Below are 14329 nucleotides of genomic sequence, written 5' to 3' on the forward strand. Positions count from 1 at the left end.
AACCGTGCTTCCATCTCGTGCACTTTTTATCTGCCAATTGGCGTTCTAAATCTACAGACATGACCTCTACTCTCGTGGGAAAGTTGCAAGTCTTTGAATACATTCTGCTACAAGTTTTGGAAGTAGTTGTGAATGCTGAAGCAGTGTCTGATCCTGTCTCATTAGGGTCTGTCTGTTGAAAGATGCTGTGTGTAGCATAACCTGTGCTGCGCAGACTGAATTGACCTGCTGTCTGTCAATAGGGTCTGGAGAGCTGTCTAAAGGGACCTGATAACTACAACAGCCAGGTGTTGATAGAAGCCACAGTAATAGCTCTCACCAAGCTGCAGCCTCTCCTCAACAAGGTACACACACGAAGACACAGATGGTCGATCTCAAGGGATAATTTAAGAGATGAATGTATTAAATGTTCTGGTGAGCTAACTTATTTGTGTGTGTGTGCGTATGAACCACATTCTAAAAAGTAGAACCCAAAGCTCCTTCTGACATGCAGAGAGGAGGGAAGTTATTTTGGCCCTGCCTGTATGTGGTAAATAGGCTGCTGATAGATGGTGGCAGTAAAATGTCGTGTGAGACTCGCTCTGACTGCAAGTGTGTTTGTTGGCGGCTCGCCTACGCACAGGGCCCTGTGTGTGTTGGATGGTAGTAGTGGTGAGGCTAAATAACAGCCTCTGTGTTTCCTCCAGGACTCCCCCATGCACAAGGCTCTGTTCTGGGTGGCCGTGGCTGTGCTCCAGCTGGACGAGGTCAACCTCTACTCTGCCGGCACCGCCCTGCTGGAGCAGAACCTTCACACACTGGACAGCCTCAGGGTCTTCAACGACAAGGTACTAAACACACAGACAACTTTTCAAAGGGATGTTCTTCCACAAACCTTCAGCTCAAACATTCACACTTTTTTTGGCTAGGTCTTCTCAGTTTCACTTTGAGTTAATTATTTACAAAAACATGTAAACCCTATCTTCCCCTCTTTTCCCCTGTAGAGTCCAGAGGAGGTGTTTATGGAGATCAGGAAGCCTCTGGAGTGGCACTGTAAACAGATGGACCACTTTGTGGGCCTCAACTTCAATTCCAACTTCAACTTTGCACTAGTGGGTCACCTGTTGAAAGGTAAGTAGGCGGGGGTGTCTAAGCATTGGGTCGGCATGGTTGAGCTCTTTCTCTAACCAATCACGTCTCTGTCCAGGGTACAGACACCCCTCCCCCAACACAGTGGCGCGGACCATCCGGATTCTCCACACACTGCTAGCCCTGGTGGGAAAACACCTCAACTGTGACAAGTTTGAGGTGAACACCCAGAGTGTGGCCTACCTGGCAGGTGAGTTCAGGAGGGATCCTCAATGAAGCCATACTACGAATATTTATGATTGATACATTTTTATTTATAAAAACTATATATAAAAAAACATTTTCTCCCCAATTTCGTGGTATCCAATTGTTAGTAGTTACTGTCTTGTCTCATCGCTGCAACTCCCGTACGGTCTCGGAGAGGCAAAAGTTGAGAGCCATGCGTCCTCCGAAACACAACCCAACCAAGCCGCACTGCTTCTTGACACAATGCGCATCCAAACCGGAAGCCAGCCGCACCAATGTGTCGGAGGAAACACCGTGCACCTAGCGACCTGGTCAGCGTGCACTGCATCCGGGCCGTAGATAGTGTGCGACGAGACAAGGATATCCCTGCCGGCCAAACCCTGGACCAATTGTGCACCGCCTGCAACAGAGCCTGGGCTCGAACGATGCAGTGCCTTAGACCACTGCGCCTTAGACCACTGCGCCTTAGACCACTGCGCCACCCGGGAGGCTATTGATTGATTTTATTATTAGAGTGTCTTGCATCTTCAGGATGCCCATGTTCATATTGACTTTAAACAAAAGTGATGTTCGTTCCGGCCTCCCGGGTGGCGCAGATTTTCGTTGATATTCTTAATTTGCATGCCAACGGTTTCTGTGTAGAAAACAAACTTATCAAACTGTGAAATGACGCCTGTCTGTGTGTGTAGCTCTCCTCACTGTTTCAGAAGAAGTCCGCAGCCGCTGTAGCCTCAAGCACAGGAAGTCCCTGCTCCTCTCGGAAGTTACCATGGAGAATGTTCCCATGGACACGTACTCTGTGCACCACAGCGACCCCTGCTGCAGGTGAGTCTACAGGGCTGCCTGCTGACAGAGCAGCTGACTGAAGATTAGTTTCAGCTCTCTGTATTGTACAATGTTCAAAAAGGAATTGTACGGACAATATGTGTTCAACTTTCATGAATGTTTTGTTTTTCTCTCCTGTGTCAGGACTCTTCGGGAGAGTCAACCGTGGACATCCCCCAAGGTGTCAGAACGCTACCTAGTGGCTCACTACTCCTCGGTGGGGCAGATCAGCCCCCGCACACGCAAGTCCATGAGCCTGGACATGGGCCAGCCTTCCCAGGCAAACACTAAGAAACTGCTGGGTAAGACACCTGTCAATCATTCTGCACTGCTAGAGATCAACAGAAGCGTTTTATCAAGAGAGAACTGGTCAGAGGGAGTTAGCCTGTATAGACATGATGACCAAGATATCCATAGAGGATCCACCAGGTCTGTGCTATTTTAGGTATTGTTAGTGTTTAAGTGAATTGACCTGTGTGTTAACATGGCCATCATGTATTTTTCTATGCTGGCTCACCAGGCACTAGGAAGAGTTTTGATCACTTGATATCAGACAACAAAGCACCAAAGAGGCCAGATATGGAGTCTGGCATCACTACGCCACCGAAGATGAGGAGGGTGGCGGAGAACGATTATGAAATAGGTGAGTGTCCAGGTCAGTGTCTGTCTCCTGTTCACCTGACACTTACATGTTTGTGGCAGGGATGCTAGAGGTTTGACACTGACTCATGTGTCTCTCTCTCCATCCCACAGAATCGACCCAAAGAATCTCCCACCACACCCTGAGGAAGGTGTCTGTGTCAGAGTCCAACGTGCTGCTGGATGAAGAGGTTCTCACAGACCCCAAGATTCAGGCTCTGCTGCTCACGGTCCTGGTGAGACCACTCGCTCAGCTCTCCTCCTCCACCTCTGTCTGTCTCTCTCCCTTTTAAACTCCCTCTCTGACAGTTCCTCGTCATTAGTTTGTGCCTATTTCTAACATGCTGGTGTAAAGGATCTCACTGTTCCTTCCTGTCTTGCCTCTATGCTACAGGCTACGTTGGTGAAGAATACAACAGATGATTTTGACCAGAGAATCCTCTACGAGTTTTTAGCTGAAGCTAGTGTTGTCTTCCCTAGGGTCTTTCCAGTTGTGTAAGTGTTTCATTTCAACACAATAAAATCCATGAACAAATACATACAGTACCAGTCTAAAGTTTGGACACCTACTCATTCAAGGTTTTTCTTTATTTTTACTATTTTCTACATTGTAGAATAATAGTGAAGACATCAAAACTATGAAATAACTTCTCCATGCATCACGGTGGGAACCACACATGTGGAGATCATCCATTCGCCTACTCTGCGTCTCACAAAGACATGGCTGTTGGAACCAAAAATCTCAAATTTGGACTCATAAACCAAAGGACAGATTTCCACTGGTCTAATGTCCATTGCTCGTGTTTCTTTGCTCAAGCAAGTCTCTTCTTATTATTGGTGTCCTTTAGTAGTGGTTTCTTTGCAGCAATTTGACCATGAAGGCCTCCTCCTTTCCTGAGGCGGTCCTCATAAGAGCCAGTTTCATCATAGCACTTGATGGTTTTGCAACTGTACTTGAAGAAACTTTCAAAGTTCTTGACATTTTCCAGGTTGACTGACCTTCATGTCTTAAAGTAATGATGTACTGTTGTTTCTCTTTGCTTATTTGAGCTTTTCTTGACATAGTATGGACTTGGTCTTTTACCAAATAGGGCTATCTTCTGTATACCTCCCTTGTCACAACACAACTGATTGTTTCAAACACATTAAGAAGGAAAGATATTCCACGAACAAACTTTTAACAAGGCACACCTGTTAATGAAAATGCATGCCAGGTGACTACCTCATGAAGCTGGTTGAGAGAATGCCAAGAGTGCAAAGCTGTCATCAGGGCGCAGGATGGCTACTTTGAAAAATCGAAAATATATTTGGATTTTTTTAACACCTATTTGGTTACTACAAGATTCCATATGTGTTATTTAATAGTTGTGATGTCTTTACTATTATTATACAATTTAGAACATAGTAAAAATAAAGAAAAGGCCTTGAATGAGGTATGTCCAAACTTTTCACTTGTACTGTATATTCCTGTTAGTGTGTACACAAGCCTCCATATCATGTTGTGGTCTTCTTTCCAGTCACAACCTGCTGGACTCGAAGATCAACACCCTCCTCTCACTGTGCCAGGACCCTAACCTCCTAAACCCCATCCATGGCATCGTGCAGAGTGTGGTTTACCATGAGGAGTCACCCCCACTGTACCAGCCCTCCTACCTACAAAGTGAGAGTGCACCCACTCCCCCTCTCCACACACCATTACAGTTAGAACTATGGGTTCTTTGGTGAAAATGTTCATTTATTAATTGTTGTTTCTTCACTTTCTCTCTCAGGCTTTGGGTTTAATGGTCTATGGAGATTCGCTGGGCCCTTCTCAAAGGTGAGCAGCCAAATCGTTTGCCTCTTTAAAGTATGGAAGGTTTATTGTCTGTTTAACTTCCTTTCCATTCTGCTGTGCACACAGCAAACCCAGATCCCGGACTACGCTGAGCTGATAGTGAAATTCCTGGATGCTTTGATTGACACGTATCTGCCGGGGATCGACGAGGAGACGAGCGAGGAGTGTCTGCGTACGCCCACGTCGCCCTACCCCCCGCCGGGCCAGAGCCAGCTCAGCATCACAGCCAACCTCAATCTCTCCAACTCCATGACCTCACTGGCCACCTCCCAGCACTCCCCAGGTCTGCACACACATACAGTACACACACACACACAGAGATAGCCAAATCTAGCCCTTCTCTCAACAGTTTTTATTCTTTCAAATGAACTAGCTGTGATGCTTTACAGTAGCCTCCATCGCAAACTAAATAGACCTTTGACCTATTTGCATTTTGTCGTCATCATAATAATATTCTGGCATGTTAGGTCTTTCCATTTGACCAATCAAGAGACTCAACATGCACTAACGAATACATAGAATTAAAGAGAAATATGAAGTATCCATCCATTTCCCACTGAATTCAACCTCACCTGAAAAGTTCCATCCACTATATTTAAGCAATAAGGCCCAAGGGGGTGTGGTATATGGCCAATAAACAACAGCTAAGGGCTGTTCTTCTGCACGACGCAACACGGAGTGCCTTGATACATCCCTTAACCGTGGTATGTTGGTCATATACCACAAACCCCTGAGGTGCCGTATTGCTATTATAAACTGGTTACCAACGTAATTCGATCAGTAAAAATAAACGTTTGGTTATACCCGTGGTATACAGTCTGATATACCACGGCTGTCAGCCAATCAGCATTCCGGGCTCGAACCACCCAGTCTATATGTAACGTTACATGGTGGGTTCACCAACTTGGTCCATGTGTACAGCTGATTCTCTCTCTAACCCTGCATGATGTTTTTAGGTCATATTTTATTATTTAGTGTTCATCATAGACATCCCATTTCATGTTTTTGTTCACTTTTCTTTCGCCTCATTTGATGTGCTGGATGCAGTGTAGTTTGTAAACGATCTCCAACTTTGTCCCGTTTGAGGTCCGCCAAGGTGGTGCCCCCCAAAATGATGGATACAATTAAACTATAGAGCTGCAATGGGCAAATAGTGTTTCAGCCTATAATATGTGCATTAGTGGTAACAACTTATTTATGTATTGTAATGTCATACTGTATGTCTTAACCATTTATTCAATTTTATACTTTTGGAAATGTTTCATTATTTGTTGTCTTAATTTAAGACATTTTTGTCATTTCTGCTATGCCACTATTTGGGTGAAAGAATGAGCCCCCTTTTTTTCATATCACTTTTCTCATGATTTATTTCTGTCACTCCTTTGTTAAGTTTGGTTAAGTGTTGTTTTTGTTAATCATGTTGCTCTTTGTTTGATGTCATTCCTCTTTTTGGGTTGCCATGGACACTCACTCCTGTTTCTTTCCCACTCTGTGTCTGTGAAGCTTCTCTGCCTTGCTCTAAGTCTGCTGTTTTCGCCCCACACCACGTCCGGCCAGGTATTACAGCCCCTCCTCCCCATGCTGCTCCTCACTCCCAGGCACACGGCACAGCCTCTCAGAGGTGTGTGGGGTAGCAGAGGCCCATCACAAAGCCCAACAGCACTACGAGTATTTGTGATGGAAGTTGATGTACATCATGTTTCAATGCCCATACACCGTATGTCCTGTTTGAACAAAACCAGTGGCGAAGCTTGACTATAGAACCTAGGACTTCAGAGGGACAAAAAAAAAATCCAATACGTTGTATCAAAATCAAGAAAAGAACAGAAAACATAGCATCTCTTAATGCGCCCGACACATCTTCTGTAGTCAAACCATTCTAGTTGTAGTGAAGGAGGAGCAATGCTTTTTGATGATATTATGAATGAATCAAGTAGGCCTGGCAGCGCTTTGGGCTCACGCACACACAGAGACAGAACCAGCATGGACAGTGGACACAACATAACACAAAGCATTAAATAATGTAACCAGCAAAACCAAAAACACACTGTTTACACAACCTAACACCACCATCACCAATAGCGACGACAACCTAGCTAGCTAGCATCAAAGCTGACAAGGTACAAATCGGTCGTTCTGCCCCTGAACAAGGCAGTTAACCCACTGTTCCAAGGCCGTCATTGAAAATAAGAATTTGTTCTTAACTGACTTGCCTAGTAAAATAAAGGTAAAACATATTTTTTTTTATAGTTGACAGGCTCGTGGTGCTGAACGGACAGCGACCGTCATACCTGTGCACTCCATGGCGCTGAAGGAGAGAGTTTTGGTGAAACACAGACATGGATGATACAGGCTACAGCAGTCACACGCAGAATCAAATAATGTTAAAGAATTAGCAGCCCATTCACTCTAGTAGGCCCCATGAAATCAGAACAATACAAAAGCACAACCATTTCATTAAAAAAATGTAATTAACAAACCAGCTATTACTTCCACGTTCATCACACTAACCGGTGATCTAAAGTTTAAATGCAACACTGTTTTACAGTCATTATTTTAAAATAGATAGATGGACAGTAAGCAACCAAAAACGGTGCCACTCACCAGATGATGATAATTTGAGTTAATATTGAAATGGGGAATATTAACGAATTAGCAACAACATTCACCTTCAAATTGAAAACAGCTGCTGCAGCCGCTGTCGCCGTTGTCACACTACCACAACACAAGCTAGCTAACATTGTCACACTACCACAACACAAGCTAGCTAACATTGTCACACTACCACAACACAAGCTAGCTAACATTGTCACACTACCACAACACAAGCTAGCTAACATTGTCACACTACCACACCACAACACAAGCTAGCTAACATTGAGTTGAGTTGCAGAGGCAGTGCGTTCTGTGCAGTGGTGGAAAAAGTACCCAATAGTCACATTTGAGTGAAGGTAAAGATACTTTAATAGAAAATGACTGAAGTAAAAGTGAAAGTCACCCAGTAAAATACTACTTGAGTCAGTCTCAAAGTATTTGGATTTAAATAGACTCTATTAAAAGTACATGTAATTGCTAAAATATACTTAAGTATCAAAAGTAAAAGTATAAATCATTTCAAATTCCTTATATTAAGCGAACCAGATGGCACAATTTTCTATTTTTATATTTTATTTATAAATACCTAGAGGCACACTCCAACACAGACATCATTTACAAATGAAGCATTTGTGTTTAGTGAGTCCGCTAGATCAGAGGCAGTAGGAATGACCAGGGTTTTTCTCTTGGTAAGTGTGTGAATTTGATTATTTTCCTCTTCTGTTAATCAATCAAAATGTAATGAGTACTTTTGGGTTTCAGAGAAAATGTATCGATTAAAAAGTACATACATTTTATTTAGAAATGTAGTGAAGTAAAAGTTGTCAATTATAAATAGTGTATTACAGATGTACCCTAAAAATGGCTTTAGTACTTTAAAGTATTTTTACTGAAGTACTTTACACCACTGGTTCTGTGTGGTGCATACATTGGATTTTTTGACGGTATGCATCAAATTCTATGCGTAGATGGCTTGACAGAAATGGTAGCAGAAAAGGTGAATTTTGAACTTTTGTTGCACACATCCAGATGAGGCTGCATACCATTTTATGCAATGCCACTAGAGGTGTTTTGGGCGTTAGTGTGGGAAACTACTGCTTGCACCTCAAAATTCTTCTCTAATATTGTTGATTGGTAGAGGCCTTATGTACAGCTTTTTAAGACATAGCCAATGGCTGGCTGAGCTAGCTAGATTTTTCTACCCTGAGACCACCAAAGAAAATCCTGATTGGATCTTTTTTTCTCCTCACCGTTAACACTTCTCTTTCCAACACAAACTGAAGAGATGAAATCAGAAGATAATTACATTTATTTTAAAGATTTAAATAGAAATAAAAATATATATATTTCAAAGAATGTATATATATTTTTTATAAATCTTTAGGCCTTCCCTGATGGCCCTCATGGTTCACCACTGTTCAAAATAAAGAGCAATCCTATTGCAGAAGTTGGGGCACTTAGGTCAGAAATGGTGGATTTGTTTTCAGCCATTGGTTACATTGGTTAACTGCTCCCCCTGGTGTTGGATTTGTAGCTTTACAATCCCTGTGTTTTTCACAGTATTGATAGCCATATAAAGGTAGATTATATTTAGTTTTTCAGGTAGATAACTTAAAAGCGTTTACAAACTATTCTATAATTCTAAAGTAATGCAATGTTTTAGTGTGACACATTATACCTGATGGCCTGTGTTTGGCGTGTGTCCTCCGGCAGGAATCGACAAGGAGAATGTGGAACTCTCTCCGACCACGGGTCACTGCAACAGCGGACGCACGCGCCACGGCTCTGCCAGCCAGGTGCAGAAGCAGCGCAGTGCAGGCAGCTTCAAACGGCCCAGCATCAAGAAGATCGTATGAGAGAGGCCCACCACTAGGACCCCTTACTGGGGTCGCCCACGCCAGTCATCATGCTGCACTTTTACTCCAACTATCTCTCGTTCTATCTCTCGTGCTATCTCTCTCTATCTCTCGTTCTATCTCTCGTTCTATCTTTCTCAGCCTTGATTCTCCTCAGTTTCCGTTGTTTTTTTTTGTGTTTTTTTTTTACCCTAAACTGTCCAGTCAGCCATATTTGCTTGACGATCAAGAACTCTGAATATGATGCAGTTTTGTTTATGAAACAGTCAGTGTATGAGATGTCATTGAGAAAGAGTCTGGCGGTTATTATGTTTTGTGTATTTTTGTCACATCGGAAACCTTTTTTTAAAACAGCATAAATTGAAAGAAAGCATTAACATTGACAACACAGCAGTAAAAGTAGGGAACATTGTGTCTGAAGCCATTTTGTTGTCTTGCTTCTTTCTGGTTTTAATTTTTGTTTCATAATGACAAAGTATTACGAGAAGACCATTTCTGTGATTTGCACAATTTTCTGTAATTCAACATGCTTGTACGCTTTTTTGGGGGGTCTTTTCTAAGTGGTGTTAGTAGGACATTTTTCTTCAAGTTGAGAGAGCTTTGCCAATGGGGCTGAACGACATCAAAGGACAAGCTGCAGATGCATCTCATTGGGACACATGGCCATGAAGAGGCATTGTGCCTTGGGACCCAGCGTTGAGGAAAGGGATCCCTCTCACCCACCAGAGAGACGCTACAGAGGGAGAGCACTACCCACACACACACACACACACCATTGTGGAGGAAATTGCTGAATACCCTAAACCCTCCTGTAGTAGCAACATCTGTGAAAAGCATGACCAACAACAGACATTAGTGGTTTACTGTGTTATTGGGGGCTGGACTATCAATTGGCCCTGTTTTGAGCTGTGTCGTGGACAATCTAATGATGGCCAAGCCATGTGTCTTTATTGATTAGTGATTGTCAAAGCTGTGGGGATTTCTGTTAGGCAGTTTTTTTATTCCCACATGAAAGTCAGAGAGGGCCAACTAGGTGTCAGGTTGATGTTTATTGTCATAAGTCTTGTCCTAGAGGCAGAACTGAGCGATTTTCCCCTTAGATAGCCCAGCTGTAAAGTCAAAATTGGCTATATTGTACAAAAAAATCATGAAAACTTAGTGCTAGATTTGATGATTTTGTGGCTGTGCCAGCTAGTGACCACTGTGGGGCTGCCTCTAGAACTAGATTTGTGATGGGAAAAACGCTAACCTGCCAGGTGGGCCACTCTGGTGTTGGAGGACAGCAGCCCTGCAGGTTTCAGAGCTTTTGCTTTTAATCAGCACCCTATTCACGTTTTATATCACTATGTCAAGGAAAGTAAAGGAGGAAAATCTAGAAAACAGGAATCGATATTGGCCTATGTCGGAAATTTGGATTGGACATTTGAAATTGTCCTTAGCTTTGAGATTTGAAATATATCTATAGTGGTAGTCTTTCTCAGTAATATTTGTTTCATTCTTGCCCCAATTTACTGTAAACACATACAAACCATAAACTTGGGAGGTTGTTTTGTTCATTGTGTGCCTTTTCTAGGGTTTTCAGATGTTTATAATGAAATGAGAAATGAAAAAATTGCTTCATACAGCATTAAAGGTATTGTAGATGGTTACTCTGCATAAATGTATATTTATATATACAGTTGAGTATTGTAAACAATACCTTATGAATGACAAGCATACAGGCATTATTAATCTGCTGCCTGGTAATTGCCTTGTATGGTTAAATATTTATGTAAAACATTAACATTCGGTACCTCTTGTCAAAACAAGTATTCACACACAAATTCCATGACACTAGGGACCAGATTTGCTGAGTGAGTGCATGTGCAAATGTTGCACCTGTTTTGTCAAGAGTGAATGATATTGAAGTCAGAACAGTGATGGCTTTTATGTTTGTTTTTATCTTTGTTTTAGGGAAATTGGTGCCAATTATGTTCTGGTTCAAAAGCTTTAGTAAATCTGTCCCTGTTTATGATGTAAATAGTACAATAAGGTATTTGTTATATAGTAATTACAATGACATAGTTGTGATTTGTTTTAGTGAGCTTTGAATTTTATCATTGCAAAAGTCTGATTTAATTTGAAAATTTTGAAATTTGAAATATGGATTAATTAAACTATGTTGTAATTAATCACCTCAAGACACACACCTGCTGAATAGTGTTCTCCATGTTTAAAATCAGCATAAGGAAATAATGCCAAAAAATAACTTTGCGCGGGATTGAGACTATGGTTAGGCTGTCTGTTCGCAGATAGAACTGTGTGTATTGGGAGTACAGCTGCACCGGGTGTTATTGGCCCTTTTGCCATTGTCTTCCCCTCATTAGTCCGTAGTGTGGCATGTGTAAAGGTTTAGGCAGACATAGGGGTCAGTTCCATGATGCAGTGCGGCAGGTCCTGGGATGCTGCACCAAAGACTGGCAAATCCGTTCGGTAGTTTTATCATTGTTGACTTTCTCTCAGCCTTTGCAGTTGGTCCAGTAGGCCTTGCACAGATAGACGTGTGGCAAACAGAGACGTTCCTTTCTCTAACAACATGGTGCAGTTTGTTAGGCAGCAGAGGAGTTCTCTGGTCACACTATTCAATTTCCTCGTGGAGCCTGGTTCCTAATTTCTGCTGTTTGAGGTTGTGTACCAAGAAACCAACCAGTGCCATACACGGAGTCTCGCTGAAGTCATGGTTGTTTCGGAAGCTTGTGCCAACTCCTTCAGAATTTTTCTTAAGTGTGCTTGTTAACATTGATGTTAATCCTGGGGTCAAACACAATTCCATTAGACATTTTTGACTTGCTTTTGCGAAGGCCAGCGTGTGCATTAAATGAATTATGTAAACTGAGTAGGAGTCGGTGTATAGGGATGGGGGAAGGGAGGATATGAAAACTGACCGTTTTAGTTTTTCACCTACATCCAGACATTTTAACAATCAACAACCATGCTCAACCCTACATTTATTTTCTTATTCTATTAATCTGGTTTAGATTGGACATGATGACCACAAGAAAATGAACAATGTGCACACTTAGTTTTTTCCAAAATCAAAGTGTGTTGGTGCTGTTGAGAGGTAATGAACCTTGTGTAATGAAGTTGATTCCAAATGCCTAGATTTTGTTTACAAACGTTAATATACTTGAATCAGGAGGCTATGTCAAGAAGAAGTAGTTCCTCATCATGGAAAGGGAAAAAAATAAGTTTTCAGAAGTCAAATGGAACAAGTTTACCAAACACAACATTTCAAAAGATGAAAGGAAACCAAAGTTTAGGAACTGCAATATAGTACACACACAAACTCGGAAACTACTGTGTTTGATAAGCAGTCCTCCGAGAGAAGTCTAATGTACTAATCCACAACTTAGTTTGATTTCATATGGGGGTGAGAGATGATTCAAGTAGTGAAAGAGAGATGGAACAAGCTATGAATCAATGCAAACCATGTTTTCTGTTTGTATGTGCTTTTTGTACAGTTAACGATAATTATAAACACAGCATTCTTCATAATATGCTATGATGTGTGTATTGTAAAAAAAAAACATATTTAGTTCTGGCCTCATTAGACTTTAGGAACTACAGATCTCTGTTTCTAGCTCATATGCTTTGAAGGATAAACCCAACCAACTGATTTTATTTGTAATTTATTTTACAGTGTAAACCAGACAGAGCACACTTTGTATATTCAATGGATCCCTCTTTCTCAGTGTCTCTTCATAAAGGGTAGGCCAGAAGGAATGTGTTTGCCTTGCTTTTACGGCATGGAAATGTGCCACTTTAAAGAACTGAAAAGAATTGTCCTAATTTGAGTGAATTGAACATTTGTCTGTTCATGTGAAATTGAAAATGGTCACTTGAAGGCTCTAAAATGTACTAGCAGTAGCTCAGGAGGGACAGTATTATAGATAGCAGTTAACCACTTTGTTCAATGCAAAGAAAAAACAATGTCAAAATAGCTTTTCTCCTCAAACATTGCTTTAATATACAGTAATGGCCAATTGGTCTTCCTTTTAAGATGGTAAAGTATAGAAATGATAGCCGAAAAGTTTTGGATGCAGAGCACCATACCACCTGTTATCACACCATTTAACAGACAAACATATTGGGATCAGAAACTGTCTCCGAAAGGTCGACTGAACTCTGTAAATGTATTGTAGGTTTTCATAATTCTCAACTGAAGTCAATTGTGTCTTGCACTGGTGTGATATCTCCTAATTTGGCACACATCTCAAGGTTATGCAAAATATTTTTAACCATTGGCCACTGTTTTACTGTTTCTTTCCCTCATGTTTTATGCAGTAAGCTCCACCTCTGTAAATAATTTTGTGTAAAAATTGATAAAGGTATATTTACTACACTGTAAATACATGTGATGATATTGTATTATTTAGCTTTTTGTAAAGCAGTTAGTTGCTGTACATGTAAAACATACAAATTGAATGATTCTAGTGTTAGTAATGATAACCTCTCCATCATGTCACTGCATTGTGTCATTAAATATATTGAGGAAAATAAAGGATTAAATCGAGGATATAGATGACTGTGTACTCTAAAACCTCCACTGTATGATCGGTTGCTGTCCTCATCTGACATTTACAGATGTTGCCCTAATAAATAATTTCTGTCCAAACTTTGGCTGCTGGTGTCAAACTTGTAGATCATAGCATTTGTGTGCTTTTGATGGTTGTTTAATTTATTATTTAAAAAATGACTAACCTCTACCTCGGCACCTCATTGTCATTAATAGTAAAATAAAAGGTGTAGACTACCTGCCACTCCGCCATTATGCTCATCAGCTGGAGACTTTTATCTCCCTCACCAACTTCGGACATCGGCTATCTGAGCAGCTGACCGATCGCTGCAGCTGTACATAGTCTATTGGTAAATAGCCCACCCATTTTCTCCTACCTCATCCCCACACTGTTTTTATTTATTTACTTTTCTGCTCTTTTTCACACCAATATCTCTACCTGTACATGACCATCTGATCATTTATCACTCCAGTGTTAATCTGCAATATTGTAATTATTTGCCTACCTCCTCATGCCTTTTGCACACATTGTATATAGACTCCCCCTTTTTTTCTACTGTGTTATTGACTTGTTAATTGTTTACTCCATGTGTAACTCTGTGTTGTCTGCTCACACTGCTATGCTTTATCTTGGCCAGGTCGCAGTTGCAAATGAGAACTTGTTCTCAACTAGCCTACCTGGTTAAATAAAGGTGAATTAAAATAAAATAA

General features: G+C 41.3%; 1 protein-coding gene across 1 annotated transcript in view; it reads left to right on the forward strand.

Annotated features, from left to right (window-relative positions):
• The window catches only part of nf1b (neurofibromin 1b), an 80241-nt gene extending 66524 nt beyond the window's left edge, over positions 1-13717 (forward strand). The window contains 14 exon segments of the mRNA XM_046320011.1: positions 243-344; positions 687-827; positions 984-1110; positions 1187-1318; positions 2004-2139; positions 2284-2441; positions 2660-2782; positions 2893-3014; positions 3173-3273; positions 4296-4438; positions 4548-4594; positions 4679-4895; positions 8921-9138; positions 9180-13717. Of these exon segments, the coding sequence (XP_046175967.1) occupies positions 243-344; positions 687-827; positions 984-1110; positions 1187-1318; positions 2004-2139; positions 2284-2441; positions 2660-2782; positions 2893-3014; positions 3173-3273; positions 4296-4438; positions 4548-4594; positions 4679-4895; positions 8921-9063 (1692 nt within the window). The 3' untranslated portion in view covers positions 9064-9138; positions 9180-13717.
• The last annotated feature ends 612 nt before the right edge of the window (positions 13718-14329 follow it).

The sequence above is a fragment of the Oncorhynchus gorbuscha genome, linkage group LG02 (genome assembly GCF_021184085.1).
Source record: "Oncorhynchus gorbuscha isolate QuinsamMale2020 ecotype Even-year linkage group LG02, OgorEven_v1.0, whole genome shotgun sequence".
Lineage (NCBI taxonomy): Eukaryota > Metazoa > Chordata > Actinopteri > Salmoniformes > Salmonidae > Oncorhynchus > Oncorhynchus gorbuscha.